Raw genomic sequence first — 15,606 nt, forward strand, 5'->3', positions numbered from 1 at the left:
AATCTTATTAAAACACACAATCTGGCTCAGTAGGTCTGGGGTGAGGCCTGATATACTGCATTTCTAACAAGCTCATAGCTGATGCCGGGGACTTATGCCATCCAGCATGATAGTCAGGTGGCTTTGAGGCACCCGAAATGCAGCTAGTGAGTGCAACTGAGAAACTGCATTTTTATTTTATTTTAACTAGTTTGAGTCTACATTTAACAACTGAATTGTGCAAAATATTTCTCCATTAAGCAAAACTGTACTGGTTTGGTAGGATTACATTTCACTATAATTATTAAAAGTTAGCATCTGAATTGAGATGTGCTGTGAGTGCAAAATACATGCAGGATTTAGAATATTTAGTACAAACACGTAAAATAGCCCATTGTTTACTTTTATGTTGAGACATTTTGGATCTATTGTATTAAATAAAATACATTGTTTAAAATTACTTTCACTTGTTTCATTTGTTTCTTTTCACTTTTTAAAATGTGACTACTAGAAAATTTTAAATTACAGATGTGGCTTGCATTTTATTTCTACTGGAACACAATGCCTTGGAACCTTGCTGTGAGAGGCACAAAGCAGTGGCACTTAGGATCTAGCCTGGAACCTATTTTTAATGTGCAGAAGTCACATTCACCCACTGCACACTTGAACTGGTGTTTGTTTTCACAGTTTCACTACAGAGATGCCCAATTGACTAAAAGCATCTCATTATTGTTTATTTCAAACCTTTGCAAAACAGTGTTATAACGTTTCATCCTCACTAAATACCTGAGTAAATATGCAAGTAATTTCAATATTTTAAATAGAATATTGATGAATGAATTACCAGGGAAAAATGTACAAGAAGCAGATCTGAGGTTAGAGATTATGTCCTTTAACATTTGTTTATGGTTGTTGCTGTAAATACTGCTTCCTCTAGAGAAAACTTTCTTTTCGTGTTTACTAAATTGATCCCTAGGGACTGACCTACAATGTAGAATCCCACATAGGTTGCATCACCCATGATATATCAACTCAGAACACACAATCCATTTTGCAAAGAGAACATTACCTGGGAAACCCTAATATCATGGGCTTAAACTACATCCCCCTCTGAGGTTTGTAAGCATCTTCAAATAGTATCTACAATATGAATGTTTAAAGCTTGTCTGGATAGGTGCAGTTCTTTTGATTAAAGCATGATTCAGTTTAAGAATCACTAAAATTAGTTCTTATACTGACAAGTCCATTCATTTCATTAATGTATTTATTTATTAAGCATATATTCATATAAGAGCTACATGCAAGTCACTGTTTCAGATCGTTGGAATTTAGTAGTAAAAAGTTCTTGCTGCTCTCAAGTTTACATTCTAGAAATCTCTGGAGTGAAACATCAAAGCAGTCAATACATAATATGAAGTCAGGTGGTGATAAGTGATTTGAACAATGAGAACACATGGACACAGGGAGGGGAGCATCACACACCGGGGCCTGTCAGGGGGTGGGTGGCCAGGGGAGGGATAGCATTAGGAGAAATACCTAATGTAGATGACGGATTGATGGTTGCAGCACATGTATACCTCTGTAACAAACCTGCACCTTCTGCACATGTACCCCAGAACTTAAAGTATTTAAAAAAAAAAAAAAAAAGAAGAAGGGAAGGAGAGGGGTGTGCTATCTTACAAAGGATGGCAGGATGGGCTTCCCTGAGGTGGTAATGTCTTAGCAGAAAACTGAATGAAATTAGGGACCTCCTGCCACAACAGGATATGTAATAAAACAATGAAAGGATATCGGGGAAGAGCATTCAGTGCTGAGAACATTGCAAAAGCCAAAACCCTAAGGTGGGAGAGTGTTTGGTTCATGTGAGGAAGAGCAAGGAGGCCAGTGTGGGTGATGCTGGGCTCCCTCAGAGTGAGGCAGGAAGGGTAGAAAATTAGACCAGGGAGGAACTCAAGGACTGATCACACAGTGCTTTGTGGGTCATGGTAAGGACTTTGGTTATTTTTTTAAGTGTGATGAGAAATATTTTGGAGGGTTTAGAGCAGGGGAGAGGAATTAGTCAATTTTTGCCACAGGCTATCCACTTGCGCACTCTGGTTCAGACAAAACAGATGAATGAAAAAATATTAAATGTTTCAACCCAAATGTATCACCATTGCTTTTTTTTTTTTGAGACAGAGTCTTGCCCTGTTGCTCAGGCTGGAGTGCAGTGGTACAATCATGGCTCCACTGTGGCCTTGAACTCCTGAGCTCAAGCAATTCTCCCACTTTGATCTCCCAAAGTGCTGGGTTTACAGGTGTGAACCATAACATCCATCCAACATACAGACTTTATTTCCTTTGAATACATACCCAACAGTGGGATTGTTGCATTATGTAGTTCTATTTTTAATTTTTTAAGGAGCCTCCATACTGTGTTCCATAATGGCTACACCAATTTATATTCCTGCCAACAGTGTGCAAGAGTTTCTTTCTCTCCATATTCTCACCTTTTGTCTCTGATGATAGCCATTCTAACAGGTGTGAGGTGGTAACTCATTGTTTTAATTTGCATTTCGCTGATGAATTGTGGTATCAAGCACTTTTTTATATACATGGCCATTTGTTTGTCTTGTTTTGACAAATATCTGTTCAAATCTTTTGCCGATGTTTTACTTTTTTTGTTTGTTTGTTATTGAGTGTTTGAGTTTCTTACATATTTTAGATATTAACCTCTTATCAGATGTATGGTTTGCAAATATTTTCTCCCACTGGACAAATTTGAACCCATAGATTGTCTCTTGGGTTGAAATGTTTTCAATCCATGTTGTCTCTTCACTCTGTTAATTGTTTACTTTGCTGTGCATAAGCTTGTTTAACTTGATGTAATCCCATTCATTTATTTTGTTTTTTGTTGTTTGTGATTTTAGAGTCATATCTGAAAAATCATTGCTCAGACCAAGGTCATGAAGCTTTTTCCTAATGTTTTCTTCTATTAATCTTACAGTTTCAGATCTTACACTTAAGCCTTTCGTCCATTTTTAGTTGATTTTGTATGTGGGTTAAAATAAAGATCTAACTTCATTCTTCTGCATGTGGATATCTAGTTTTCTCAACACAGTTTTATTGAAGACACTGTTCTTTCCCTGTTGTGTGTTCTTGGCAACTTTGTCAAAGATCAAGTTACTGTAAATGCGTGAATTTATTTCTGGTTTCCCTATTTTGTTCTATTGGTCTATGTGTCTCTTATTATGCCAGTACCATGCTGTTTTGATTATCATAGCTTTGCAATGTATTTTGAAGTCAAGCAGTGTGATGTCTCCAGCTTTATTCTTTTCATTCAAGATTGTTTTGGCTTTTGGGGGGCTTTTGTGGTTTCATATGAATTGCAGGGTTTCTTTTTCTGTTTCTGTGAAAAACGTAATTGGAATTTTTAAAGGGATTGCATTGAATCTGTCGATTGTTTTGGTAGTATAGACATTTTAACAATATTCTTCTAATCCATGAACATGTGATATCTTTCCATTTATTTGTGTATTCAATTTCTTTCACCCAGATTATATAGTTTTCAATGCACTGCTCTTTCACCTCCTTGATTAAATTTATTCCTAAGTATTTTATTGTTGCCATTGTAAATGGGGTGGTTTAATAGATTTCTTTCCTGGATAGCTTGTTGTTAGTGGATAGAAACTCTACTGTTGATTTTGTATCCTGAAACTTTAGTTTATGTGCATCATCATTACATCTCTTCACAACAGCTCTGAGGCAGGGATTTTTATGTATGCATTTACACCAAAAGGAGCAGAGTCAAAAAAAAATTAAGTAATTTTCCCCAGATAACACAAATATTAAACATATTATACATGATTTGACATCAGAGCCATCAGAACTCTTAAAAGAATATTCTGTAATTTATTTAGCAAATTTCCTACTGTTGGGCACTTTGGTCGTTTCCAATTTTAAAAAATATTGCTAAATACTATGGCCTATGTTAAATATCCTTAGTTCAAATCTGTGTACATATTCCTCATAATTTTCTTCAGATAATTTCTTAGATGTATTTTTGGGGGGTTAATGGGATTACACTCTAATACAAATCTGATATACGCACACCACGGAAAATTTGGAAAAAAAAGAGCACAGAGTAATAAAGCAAAAAATCATTGATAACCCCACCTTCCGCATATCACTATATTTAACATTTTGTTCTTTCTTTCCAGTCTTTTATATTTGTACCTATGCATGTATTTACACATGTAGTATATACTGTATGTATATTGTATTGTGTATATATATACATATAATACATATATAGTACTATATATAACTATATTGAAACTTGTATTTTACATTCTTATCTATTATAGAAAATTGTGTGACACCATTGCTACATGTACAAATATATACATATGTTTTCATTGCAGATAATCGATTAATTAATTGTAGAAACCATATTTTGGAGTTTAAAGAAAATATGCTACACTTAAGAAACAAAACTGAAAAAAATAGCCAAGAGATGATGAAAGTTTTGAATCGAATAAAGTATGAAATTACAAAGAGAGAAAATTTGTCAGGAAACTTAGGTTTGTGTTGATTTTGTTTTTGTATATTGTGATTTGTTTGTTTTGTTTTTGGAAATGTAGATTCAATGTCTTATGATTTTAGGGCATCTTCTCTCTACAAACTTAACTAAATCAGTACTGGTTCTTTTATTGTGAGACATGCAAAAATCAGGTAAGAGATATCACTGACCTACTTTCTCTCATCTCGACCAGGAAGTAGTCTCCTGTGCTTTCCGGCTCTGTGAATTGCACCACCATCCACGATCCATTCAATAGATGCAACCAGAAACCTGAGGATCATCTCTGACCCCTTCCTCTGCCTCTTGCATACTTCCATGTCAGTAATAAGCAATCCTGGTTGGTTCACCATTCTATCTATCTCAAAAATTTGTCCACATTTTCTATCATCATTTCTGCTACATTAGTCAGGCAACCTTCCGGCTTTATCTGAGTGACTAGTAACATACAGCTAATTTTTCTCACATAAACCTTCAGTGGCTTTCCATTTCTCCAGGACAAAAATTCCTGCCTTGTGCATCCCCTTTGTACTCCAGTCCTCCCCCTACTCTTAATCCCTGGCAACCACTGATTAGATCTCTGTTCTTATTGCTTTGCCTTTTCCAGAAGCCATACAAATGCAATCAAACAATGTGTAACCCTTTGAAACTTGCTTCTATCACTTAGCATAGAATTCACCCAACTTGTCCTGTGACCAATTGTTCTGTTTTTAGTGCTGAGTAGATTTCATTGTATCAATGTTCAATGGACATATTGTTTATCCTCTCACCAATTGAACGGCATTTGGGTTGTTTTCAGGTTTGGGCAATTAAAAATAGATGTTCCTATAAGCATCCATGACATGTGTTTGGTATGAAGATAAGTTTTAATTTTTTTAGAATTAATATGTAGAAGTAGGATTGATAGGGCATAGGTAAGTATATGTTCAACTTTATAAGAAACTGCCATACTGTTTTACAGAGTGGCTGTACCATTTTTCACTCCCTCCAGCAATGTATGAGAGTTTTAGTCACTCCAGTTTATTATAGCCATTTTTTAAAAATAGGCTCTTGCTCTGTTGCCCAAGCTGGAGGGCAATGGAGCAATCATGGCTCACTGCAGCCTCCACCTCCTGGGCCCAAGCAATCCTCCTATCTCAGTCTCCCAAGTAGCTGGGACTACAGTCATGTGCTACCACACCTGGCTAATTTTATTTTTTGTAGAGATGGGGTCTCTCTATGTTGCCCAGGCTGATCTTGGACTCCTGGCCTCAAGCAAGCCTCCCACCTCAGCCTTCCAAAGTGCTGAATTACAGGACCATGCCTGTCCTATTATAGCCATTCTAACGCCATGATATCTCATAACTTTATGTTGCATTTCCCAGAAACTAATGATGTTGAACATTTTTACTATTTGCCATCCAGATGTCTTCTTTGGTGAAATGTCCGTTCAAATGCGGAATGCAATGGCACAATCATGGCTCACCGCAGCCTTCACCTCTGAGCTCAAGGGATCCTCCCACCTCAGCTTCCTGAACAGCTGGGACTCCAGGCACATGCCACTATACCCCACTGTGTGTGTGTGTGTGTGTGTATGTGTGTGTATGTGTGTGTGTGTTTAGAGATGGGGGTTTTGCTATGTTGCTCATACCGTTCTCAAACTCCTGTTTTGCCAGTTTCTTTAATTGGGTGATTTTGTTTTCTCACTGAGTTTTAAGAGAGTGCTACACATTATCCTGGATACGTATCAGATGGATATGTGAGTTGGAAATACTTTCTTCCAGTTGGTGACACTCTTTCATTCTCTTTATGATGCTTTCAGGGGCAAGCATTTTTAATTTTTGATGAAGTCTAATCTGTGAATTTTTCTTTTATGTATTTTGTTTTTTGTATTGTTATATTGTATCTAAGATCTCTTTACCTATCTCAGGGTCATAAAGGTTTTCTTTTTTGTTTTTCTTTTTTAAAAATTCATAGGTTTATGTTTTACATTTATGTCTATGAACTTTTTAAGTTAATTTTTATAAACAGCATGAAAAACGAGTCAATGTTCAGTTTTTTCCACATAGATGTCCAAGTGTTCAAGCACCTTTATCAACTATATTTTCTGCATTCAGTTACCTTTGCAATTTTGTCTTACGTCAGTCAACCATATTTTTGTGAACTTACTTCTGTATTCTATGGTCTGTTCCATAGTTTATATATCTAATTTTTATATGACACTGTTTTTACTACATTGTTATTTATTATGAATTAAAATTGGACAATGTGCGTCCCCTAACATTTTCTTTTTCAAAATTGTAGAGGCAAATTCTAATGAAGGTTACAAATACAGTCATTAAATTTTAGGGACTACAAAGCAAAGCTGTAAAGATACAAATTTAATAAAGTGATATTAATCAAAGTAATAGAGTAAACCAATTACAGCATGTTTCAGTTATACTTTTTTCATTTGGAACTGACAGTTCTATTGTCCTCCGTGTATCTTATAATTCTAGGCTTAAATTAAATATTACTTTATAAATAAATATGAATCAATAATAGTTGAGCTTTATTTTTAGCATTATTATTTTGACAATTTACATTTTGGAGTATTTCTTTTATATATTGAATGCTAAATGAATCTGTGAGTTTATTAACACCCCTTTAAAAAAATTGTTCCAGAGGGAGAAAAATCCTTATAATCATATACTCAGAAGCATTGTTTTTTTTTCTTTCAGTTGCACAGAAAGCAGACATATTAAATAAAAATGAAACAATATCTAATACATTTGAAGACTTAAAGTTTTTTTTTCCTCATATAAGGAAAGAAGGCAGAATTTATCCTGATGTAATCATTGGCAAAGGGAAAACTGGTGGTAAGAAAACTTAGAATTGGAAAATTAAATACAGGTATTTTGATCTTTGGGGACATACTTTTAAGTTTTAAGATGTAACTCATTAATATCTTAGATTGATACGCAGACTACCAGCCTATCTGGCATTAATTTGGATTACTGGAAGTCAGTATATTGTCTGGCAGAAAATAATAGTTTCATAAACATTTGGTGACTTAAATTCAAATTTAGTGTAATGCAAATGCTTTGAAAATAAGAAATATAAGTCAAATATAACTAAGCATATGCCAAATGTCTGGCAAATTTTTTCTCCTTGGTTTTGGTAAATCTATGCTTACCTGGTTATTTTCCTATTTCCCAGTCTTTCTGGAGACCAAGGTCAGTAATAGCTTTATAGAACAGGTGATGCTTGAGGTAAGCCTTGACACATAAGTTCAGGTTCACCAGGTATACAAGACAAGAAGCTTTGGAGTTTGAAGCAGGAATATTAAGCTAAGCCTCAGGATACCTGCCATTCCTATAAACCTCACTCATTCCAGTGAGTGAGTCACTCTAGGCCAGGCCCATCGGCTCCATGTTTTAACACACAGTTTCGTTGGAACATAGTTATGCTTATCCATTTACTTGTCTATGTCTGCTTTTGTGCTCCAGTGGCAGAGTTGAGTAGTTGCAACGGAGATGGTATAACCCAACAGCCAAAAATGCTTACTATCTGCCCCTTTATTTAAAAAAAAAAGTTTGCTGACTTCTGTTCTAGACAGTTCCAGAGGAATAAGTAGTGTTGTTTTGTATCATATGCCTCTGATGACATCGTTTATCTACTGCGTTCTGCGTTCCATTTACTGAGTTCTATGTTTTCTTACATTATCTCATTTAATCTTTACAATCCAATGCAATAGGGCCTATTATTGTCATCTGTTTTTTACACCTGAAAAAACTGAGGCTTAGAGAAATTAAGAAACTTCTTGAGTTCATACTTGTAAAACTCTTTACCTGTATATACAAATACATGCATACGTGTGTGTGAATGTATGAGAAAGTACAAAAGCTACAGTTTGTAGGATGACGAAAAGTTGAAAGATACAAGCAAGAAGAACAATGCATAGAAGTGATAAGATATTAGATACCAAGAATAAGCATAGCCTTGCATAAGCATCATCAAATGTAAGTGGAAGCCCATGACACAGAGTGAAAGGAAGGAGGGAGAGACAGGGTGGTGTTTGGGAGAAGCAATAGACCTTCTTGTATAGGGAGTTGGAGGGTTGAGGTAATCCGGTTATCGGAGCTGTGTTAAATCCAGAAAAATTTTCTAATTCCCCAACTATTTCCTGATCTTCCATCATGATGTATATATTTATCCTTGTTCGGAGGCCCTTTTGGTGGCTTTTCTCAATTACCAGAAGCAATTTAAGGAAGATTCTGTTACAGGCAACTAAAAAACTCCTAACACGTGAAACATATGTAAGAGGATTGAAGCCTGTGGCAAGGTCTACTAGGGAATCCATCATCAGTCTTGTTTATTCTGTATTCTGAATAGATCTCAGATAATTTCTGCCTTCTGAAGCCCCTCTGTAACTATTTTTTATTGAGCCTGTCATCATTTTTTGCCTGGTTTATGGAAACATATTTGTAATTTCTCTCGTGATTTTGGTATCACCAAAATCAATCCATTCTTCATACTTTCCTCAAAGATATGTTAGTAAAATTCATCACCGATCATACTTGACTCTTGCTTAAGATCCTTCAGTAGACCCTCAGTGCACATGAGGTGAAGTTAGCCCCTTGGCAGGGTATATGCACAAAAGACTATATCTTTCAAATCTCAGTCTCTGCCATGCCTCTCCTTTCCAGAAACCACAAACCACTTGCAGTTCTCACAGATAGGCCAAGCTCTTTGAGAACAGATAGGACAAGCTTCATATATTCTGCATGTGCTAACCACTGCCTATAATAAACATACCTCCTCTGGCAAACCATAACTGATTTGTAATGTGACTCCCTTATCCAACATGACTTTTCAGCTTAAATGACAACTTCTCTGTGAATTCTTCCATGTCTCCTCATTTAATAAGCTTCTACACTGTTCTGGGCACTTCTTAGGCCCTGGGATATGGGGTGAACAAGACATAGACCCCACCTTCATAGAGCCAAATGATAAGGTAATTATAATGTAAAGTGACTAGTGCTGTGATAAGGGAAATACCAGGGTGGAGCCAAAATCCTATGCTATGCTTTCTGGAAGAAGTGTCATATAAGCGACACGAAGGGTAAAAGAATTGGTATAGAATAAGTAAGAAAGTGGTAGGCGGTGGACAGCGGAAAGTAGAGGGTGGTCATCCAGACAGGGGAAAAGAAACGTGCAAAAGTCAGGTGGTAAGAAGGCCTAGAAAGGATGTGTGTCTTGCATGCACAATTGGGGCTGGAGGGTATAAGTAGCAAGACCATGGACACAGGCCAAATAATAAAGGGGCTTGCCCATTTATTGTTTGTTCATTTTCAACTTATTATCATTACCATGTGGCAGTCTTTATGTTAGTGCTGGATTTATAATGTAAGCACACATGAAGGTGTCTCTGCTGTCACCAAGCTGACATTCTAGATAGGAATGAGTAACAACCGAAGGGGTGATGAGTACTATGAAAGATAAGGTAAGAATGCATAGCTGGTGAAAGGATTAAGTAACAATTTGTGATCCAATGACTAATATTTAGTTGAATCCTGAGAAATAAGTAGAATTATCAAAGGAAACTAGACGAAGAAGAGTATTCTAGGCAAAAAGAATGGCGTGTGCAAAGGCTTCGAGGTGAGAGTGGTATTTGGTCAATTCGAAAAGTGTGGGTAGTTGAAAAAAAGGGATAGATCAGGACCAGGTCACTAAGAGCCTTTTAAACTCTTGTAAATGCAATGTAAGCCATTCCAGGAATTGCCTTTATACTGTAGCTTACAGCTTGAAACTTGATTCCTGCCTCAACCTATCCATAAAAATCAATTCCAGGTGGATTGCAGCTCTAAATATGAAAGGCAAACAATAAACGATTAGAAAATCACTCAGGAGAATGTCTTTATGACCTGAAGATAAGCAAAGATTTCTCAATAAGACCCAGAAAACCCAAACAATAAAGAAAATGGATGACAAATTGCACTACATAAAAATTAAGAATTTCTCTTCATCAAGGGGCAAAACAAAGAAAAGGGAACCAAGAGTGGGAGATAATATTTAACAATAACACATATGGCCGGGCGCGGTGGCTCAAGCCTGTAATCCCAGCACTTTGGGAGGCCGAGACGGGCGGATCACGAGGTCAGGAGATCGAGACCATCCTGGCTAACACGGTGAAACCCCGTCTCTACTAAAAAATACAAAAAATTAGCCGGGCGAGGTGGCAGGCGCCTGTAGTCCCAGCTACTCGGGAGGCTGAGGCAGGAGAATGGCGTAAACCCGGGAGGCAGAGCTTGCAGTGAGCTGAGATCCGGCCACTGCACTCCAGCCTGGGCGACAGAGCGAGACTCCGTCTCAAAAAAAAAAAAAAAAAAAAAAAAAACAATAACACATATAACTGACAAGGGGCTCGGATTCAGAATATATAAGGAGTATCAATACAATCAACAAGAAAAATGCAGACAACTCATTAGCGAAATGGGCAAGAGCTTAAACAAGGATTTTACAAAAGAGAATATCCAAAAGCCAATAAGTAGCCCTGCACGGTGGCACATGCCAGTAATCCCAGCACTTTGGGAGGCCGAGGTGGGCAGATCACTTGAGGTCAGGAGTCTGAGACCAGCCTGGTCAACATGGTGAAACTCTGTCTCTACTGAAACAACAAAAGTTAGCCGGGCATGGTGGTGCACGCCTGTAATCCTAGCTACTCAGGAGACTGAGGCAGGAGAATAGCTTGAACCTGGGAGGTGGAGGTTGCAGTGAGCTGAGATTGTGCCACTGCACTCCAGCCTGGGCGACAGAGTGAGACTCCATCTCAAAGAAAAAAAAAAAAAAAGCCAAAAAACATATGAAAATATGTTCAAACTCAGTGGCAACCAGGGAAACACTGATTCCTGCTGTTCCTTCCAAAGTTCCACGGTTTTTCTTAAATAAATACTTCTCAGTTTATCAGGGCACTGAAATGACTGTTTTGACCTTTTTTTTTTTTTTTTTCCAGTTTTATTGCTGCTTTCTAGAAAGGATTTTCTGAGCTTCTCACTTAGCCATTCTGGAAGTCCTTATCCCTATCTTAAAGGTGGGGACATCAGGCTGGAGAGGTTGTATATCTTGCCTAAGCCCATATGGCCAGGTACTGGTATAGCTAGGATTGGTAGCCTCAATCTTAGCTGCACCCATACATCCAAGATGTGTACATCTTGGAGCTCTAGTGCTCCAGTTATTCTTGGGCAACAAAAGTTACTTAGAGGTATGGATTCATTCCATCAAATCATTTAGAAATTACTTCATACATTTTTTTCACAGATGAAAATATTTCATAGTGATTTTTTCCTGTTTTGAGTCCCAGTGCCTTGTTAGGAAAAGAAGAGAGAATCTGCCAATATGTGACATTTTATACCCAGTTAGATGAAGCTATAGTAAGTGGAAAGTGGTTAGTTTTATTTTCGCTACACCAAAATCTTTTAATATGAGAACGTCTTGGAGTCTATTTAGTGCTTTTACTGACAATCCACTGCAAATTTCCTCAAAAAGAAAATGAAATATGTGATAAAAATTAACACAGTTTGGATTATTTTTGTAATACAGTTTCAAACACTCATTTTATTACCATAAGACTAACCCAAACATAGGAATAAGCATAGAATGCATGCTAAACTGTGTTTTTCTCTGTGGTATGGAATGATGATTTCATACTCCTATGTCCGCAGTTTCTTTTGCGCTGGGTATTTCCACTGTTAATAGAGGAAATTACAGTTACCTGAAACAGACACTGACCTCTGTTGTCTCCAGGATGACGCTCTCCGAAGAGAAGGATTCTGTAGTGATTGTCTCGGTCGCAGATGTATGTATACAAAATAAGGAGCTCTCCTTACTCCTACCCTATGGTCTCCAAATTCCCTTCCTCAATGGTAATAATCATTGTACCATGTTGAAAACTGTTTTCTTAATTTTAAAAAGCAACCCATAGATGCCTTTTTTTGGATACTAGACAATATACTTAATACTTCCTCAATACTGCTGAGAAGGAATTAAACATGTAAATCTAAAAGGAAAACATAATGGCTTCATGTGGGAAATATAAGATTGCTAAATTTGAATTGCATTTAATATAGAATCCCTGCCTACTATGTGGGTCAGAAGTTATATTTACAAACAAAATTAAAATTATTAAAATAGATGCTAGTAATAAAATGTGCCCAGTCCAATAAGAAGTTCGTATATGAATCAAGAGATAATTTGTATTAAGTAACAACAGCTATGATTAGAGACTTTCTTATGCTTGAGAGATGGTAGATGATTTTTATAGACATTTATAACCTGTATTACATCCCTGTGAAGTAAGTATTACTGTCCTGATTTTAGGGATAATGGACCTAGAGCTTAAAGAAGGTAAGTAACTTGCCCGGTAATTAATAGAGCAGATTCAAGCCTAGGTCTCTTTAATGGCTCCAGAGATTTCCACTTTGTTCCTAACACCATTTAAAACTATAAAGTACTGTGTGAATGTCAGCACCATAAGACTTTTTGGAGAGAAATTTGGCAACCTGTGTTAAATTTAAATGTATATATTCTTTATCTCAGAAATTCAAATTCTGGGAACTTACCCTAAGGAAATAATCAGGCAAGTGTATAAAAACAGGAAAAATGGTTGGGATTCATGCCTGTAATCCCAGCACTTTGGGGTGCTGAGGAAGGAATGTCACTTGAGCTCAGGAGTCTGAAATCAGCCTGGGCAACACAGCGAGATCCCCATCTCTACTGAAAAAAAAAAATTAATAACTAGATGTGATGGTGTGCAACTGTAGTCCTAGCTACTCGGGAGGTTGCAGCAGGATAATCATTTGATCCCAGGAGATAGAGCCTACAGTCAGCCGTGATTGCCCCACTGCACTCCAGCCTGGGCTACAAAGTGAGACCCTGTCTCAAAAAACAAACAAAAACCCAGTAAAAATATGGCAGTATAGTATGGAAGTTGAGAACAGACTTAGATGAGAACAGGATTTAGATGACCAAGGTTAAAATGCCAGCTTCTCTACTACCCAACCAGTGAACTTGAGCAACTTACTTAACTTCTCTATGCCTCACTTTCCTTTTCTTTTTTTTTTTTTTTTTTTTTGAGACGGAGTCTCTGTGCCCAGGCTGAGTGCAGTGGCTAGATCTCAGCTCACTGCAAGCTCCGGCCTGGTTCACGCCATTCTCCCGGCCTCAGCCTCCCGGTAGTTGGGACACAGGCGCTCGGCCACCTCACTGGCTAGTTTTGTATTTTAGTAGAGACGGGGTTTCACCGTGTTAGCCAGGATGGTCTCGATCTCCTGACCTCGTGATCCGCCCGTCTCGGCCTCCCAAAGTGCTGGGATTACAGGCTTGAGCCACCGCGCCCGGCTACCTCACTTTCCTTTATCCCTAAAATTGTGATAATCATATTGCCTATGTCATAGGGTTGTTGGGGGATGAAATTAGCTAATATATTGAAAGTACTTAGAATGATGTTTGGCACAGAGAAAGTGCTCAATACATAATTATTTCAAGGATTTTCAGTGCACCCTTGTATTATGAAAGCATAATATTAGAAACAACCAAAATATCTGCCCATAAGAGGCTGATAAAATACCTTGTTATATATCTCTACAATGTAATACTCTGTAGGCATTGAAAGAAGAATGAGTATCTATACTCAATGATATAAAGTGATGTTCATGTCCTATTGTTAAGTGAAGAAAAGCTGTAAAGCATCATGTTTAGCATAATGTTATCTATATAAAATAGGAATGAAGGAAGGAAGGAAAAGATGGAGGGTGGGGAAAAATATACAGAAACAAATGAAACATACGAAGAAAACAGAAAATGAGCAAACTTTGGAATAATGTAAATGTATCATTAATATAAATAATGGTTATCTCTAAATGCTGGGATTAAGAGGAATCTTTGTTGTCTCCTCTTTATTCTTTTTGCTATTGCTTGAATTTTCTATAATAAAGATGTCTTTGAATGCAGAAAAAACTCTAAACAAAACAAGCAATAGAAGAACTATTAGAAAAATAGAAATGAAAGATTCAAGTCATTGCATCCAGGTTTAATTTATTAATATTAAAAGAAAGCATGCACATAATCTCCAAAATGTTTCATCCTATTTCCTTATTTTATATATTAGAATGTTTATTTCTTTGCTGTTAGGACAACACATGTCTGTCTAAAATGTTCAGATTTGTTTAATAAAACATTGGAGGAAGATTTTTAAATGGAATATAAAATGCTTACAAAATATGACTTTGATGCTGTGTTTAAAATATAATATGTTTCAGTGTGTGACAAATAGCCAGTGATTCAATTTATGGTTAAGAGCCTCCAGTACTATAATAGATTTATCTACATCGTGTCTGATATTTTTAAACAAGAAACTTGAGTATATACATCCAGAGTTGCCTTTCAGAGTACTCGGATTCAACAATAGAACTGTCATTGTTGAAAATATTTTCAAAATTTTGTATTGGAAATGCTTATGGGCCCTGAGGCTACATCTTGTAAATGCCATGTTACTTTTTAAAAAATTATCCCAAGAGGGTAAACCATCAAAAGCTTTTTGCAGGAGTCTGTCATCTAATCTAGCACACTGTTCAATGAAGAGCAGGCCCACAAAGTTTATTGTCAGGAAGGTAAATGGGAATCAAGCTGAGTAATACTGTCTGGAGAAATATGATGTAATTTTGAAGTAAGCTTATTGTCATTTAATACTGAGGAAAGGAAGAGTAGTTTTCAAAAAGAGTAGTTCTTTGAAATAAGCCATTCATAGATGACCATTTTTAGACCAAAACATCTTTAGATATATAATATTTTATGTAATCTTATATATCTAAAGGGTATATAATTTTAAGGGTAAGCTTTTAAGGGTAAATTTTGGATTGTAATATTTCACATTGTGGCAAAGGGAAAAGAATGAAATATTTCCTGTATTCAAGTCAAATTTTTTTGAGAACATGGATATTTTTAAATCTTTTAATAGAAAGTAAAAACACTAAAATTATTAGTATGTAATAACATTTCACACACAAATTAGATTTATATGTAGCAAAAAAGTTGTATTAATAGAACTATGA

The 15,606-nt window shown here is 36.5% G+C and overlaps 1 protein-coding gene across 4 annotated transcripts in view; it reads left to right on the forward strand.

Annotated features, from left to right (window-relative positions):
• MGAT4D (MGAT4 family member D) overlaps window positions 1-15,606 on the forward strand; it is a 56,685-nt gene that overhangs the window by 11,460 nt on the left and 29,619 nt on the right. For all 4 annotated transcript variants that reach the window (XM_009207602.4, XM_003899215.5, XM_017959063.3 and 1 more), the window contains exons 2-4: window positions 4,383-4,541; window positions 7,237-7,374; window positions 12,220-12,353. In XM_009207602.4, the coding sequence (XP_009205866.1) occupies window positions 4,383-4,541; window positions 7,237-7,374; window positions 12,220-12,353 (431 nt within the window). The remainder of the gene's footprint in view (window positions 1-4,382; window positions 4,542-7,236; window positions 7,375-12,219; window positions 12,354-15,606) is intronic.

The sequence above is a fragment of the Papio anubis genome, chromosome 3 (assembly GCF_008728515.1).
Source record: "Papio anubis isolate 15944 chromosome 3, Panubis1.0, whole genome shotgun sequence".
NCBI lineage: Eukaryota > Metazoa > Chordata > Mammalia > Primates > Cercopithecidae > Papio > Papio anubis.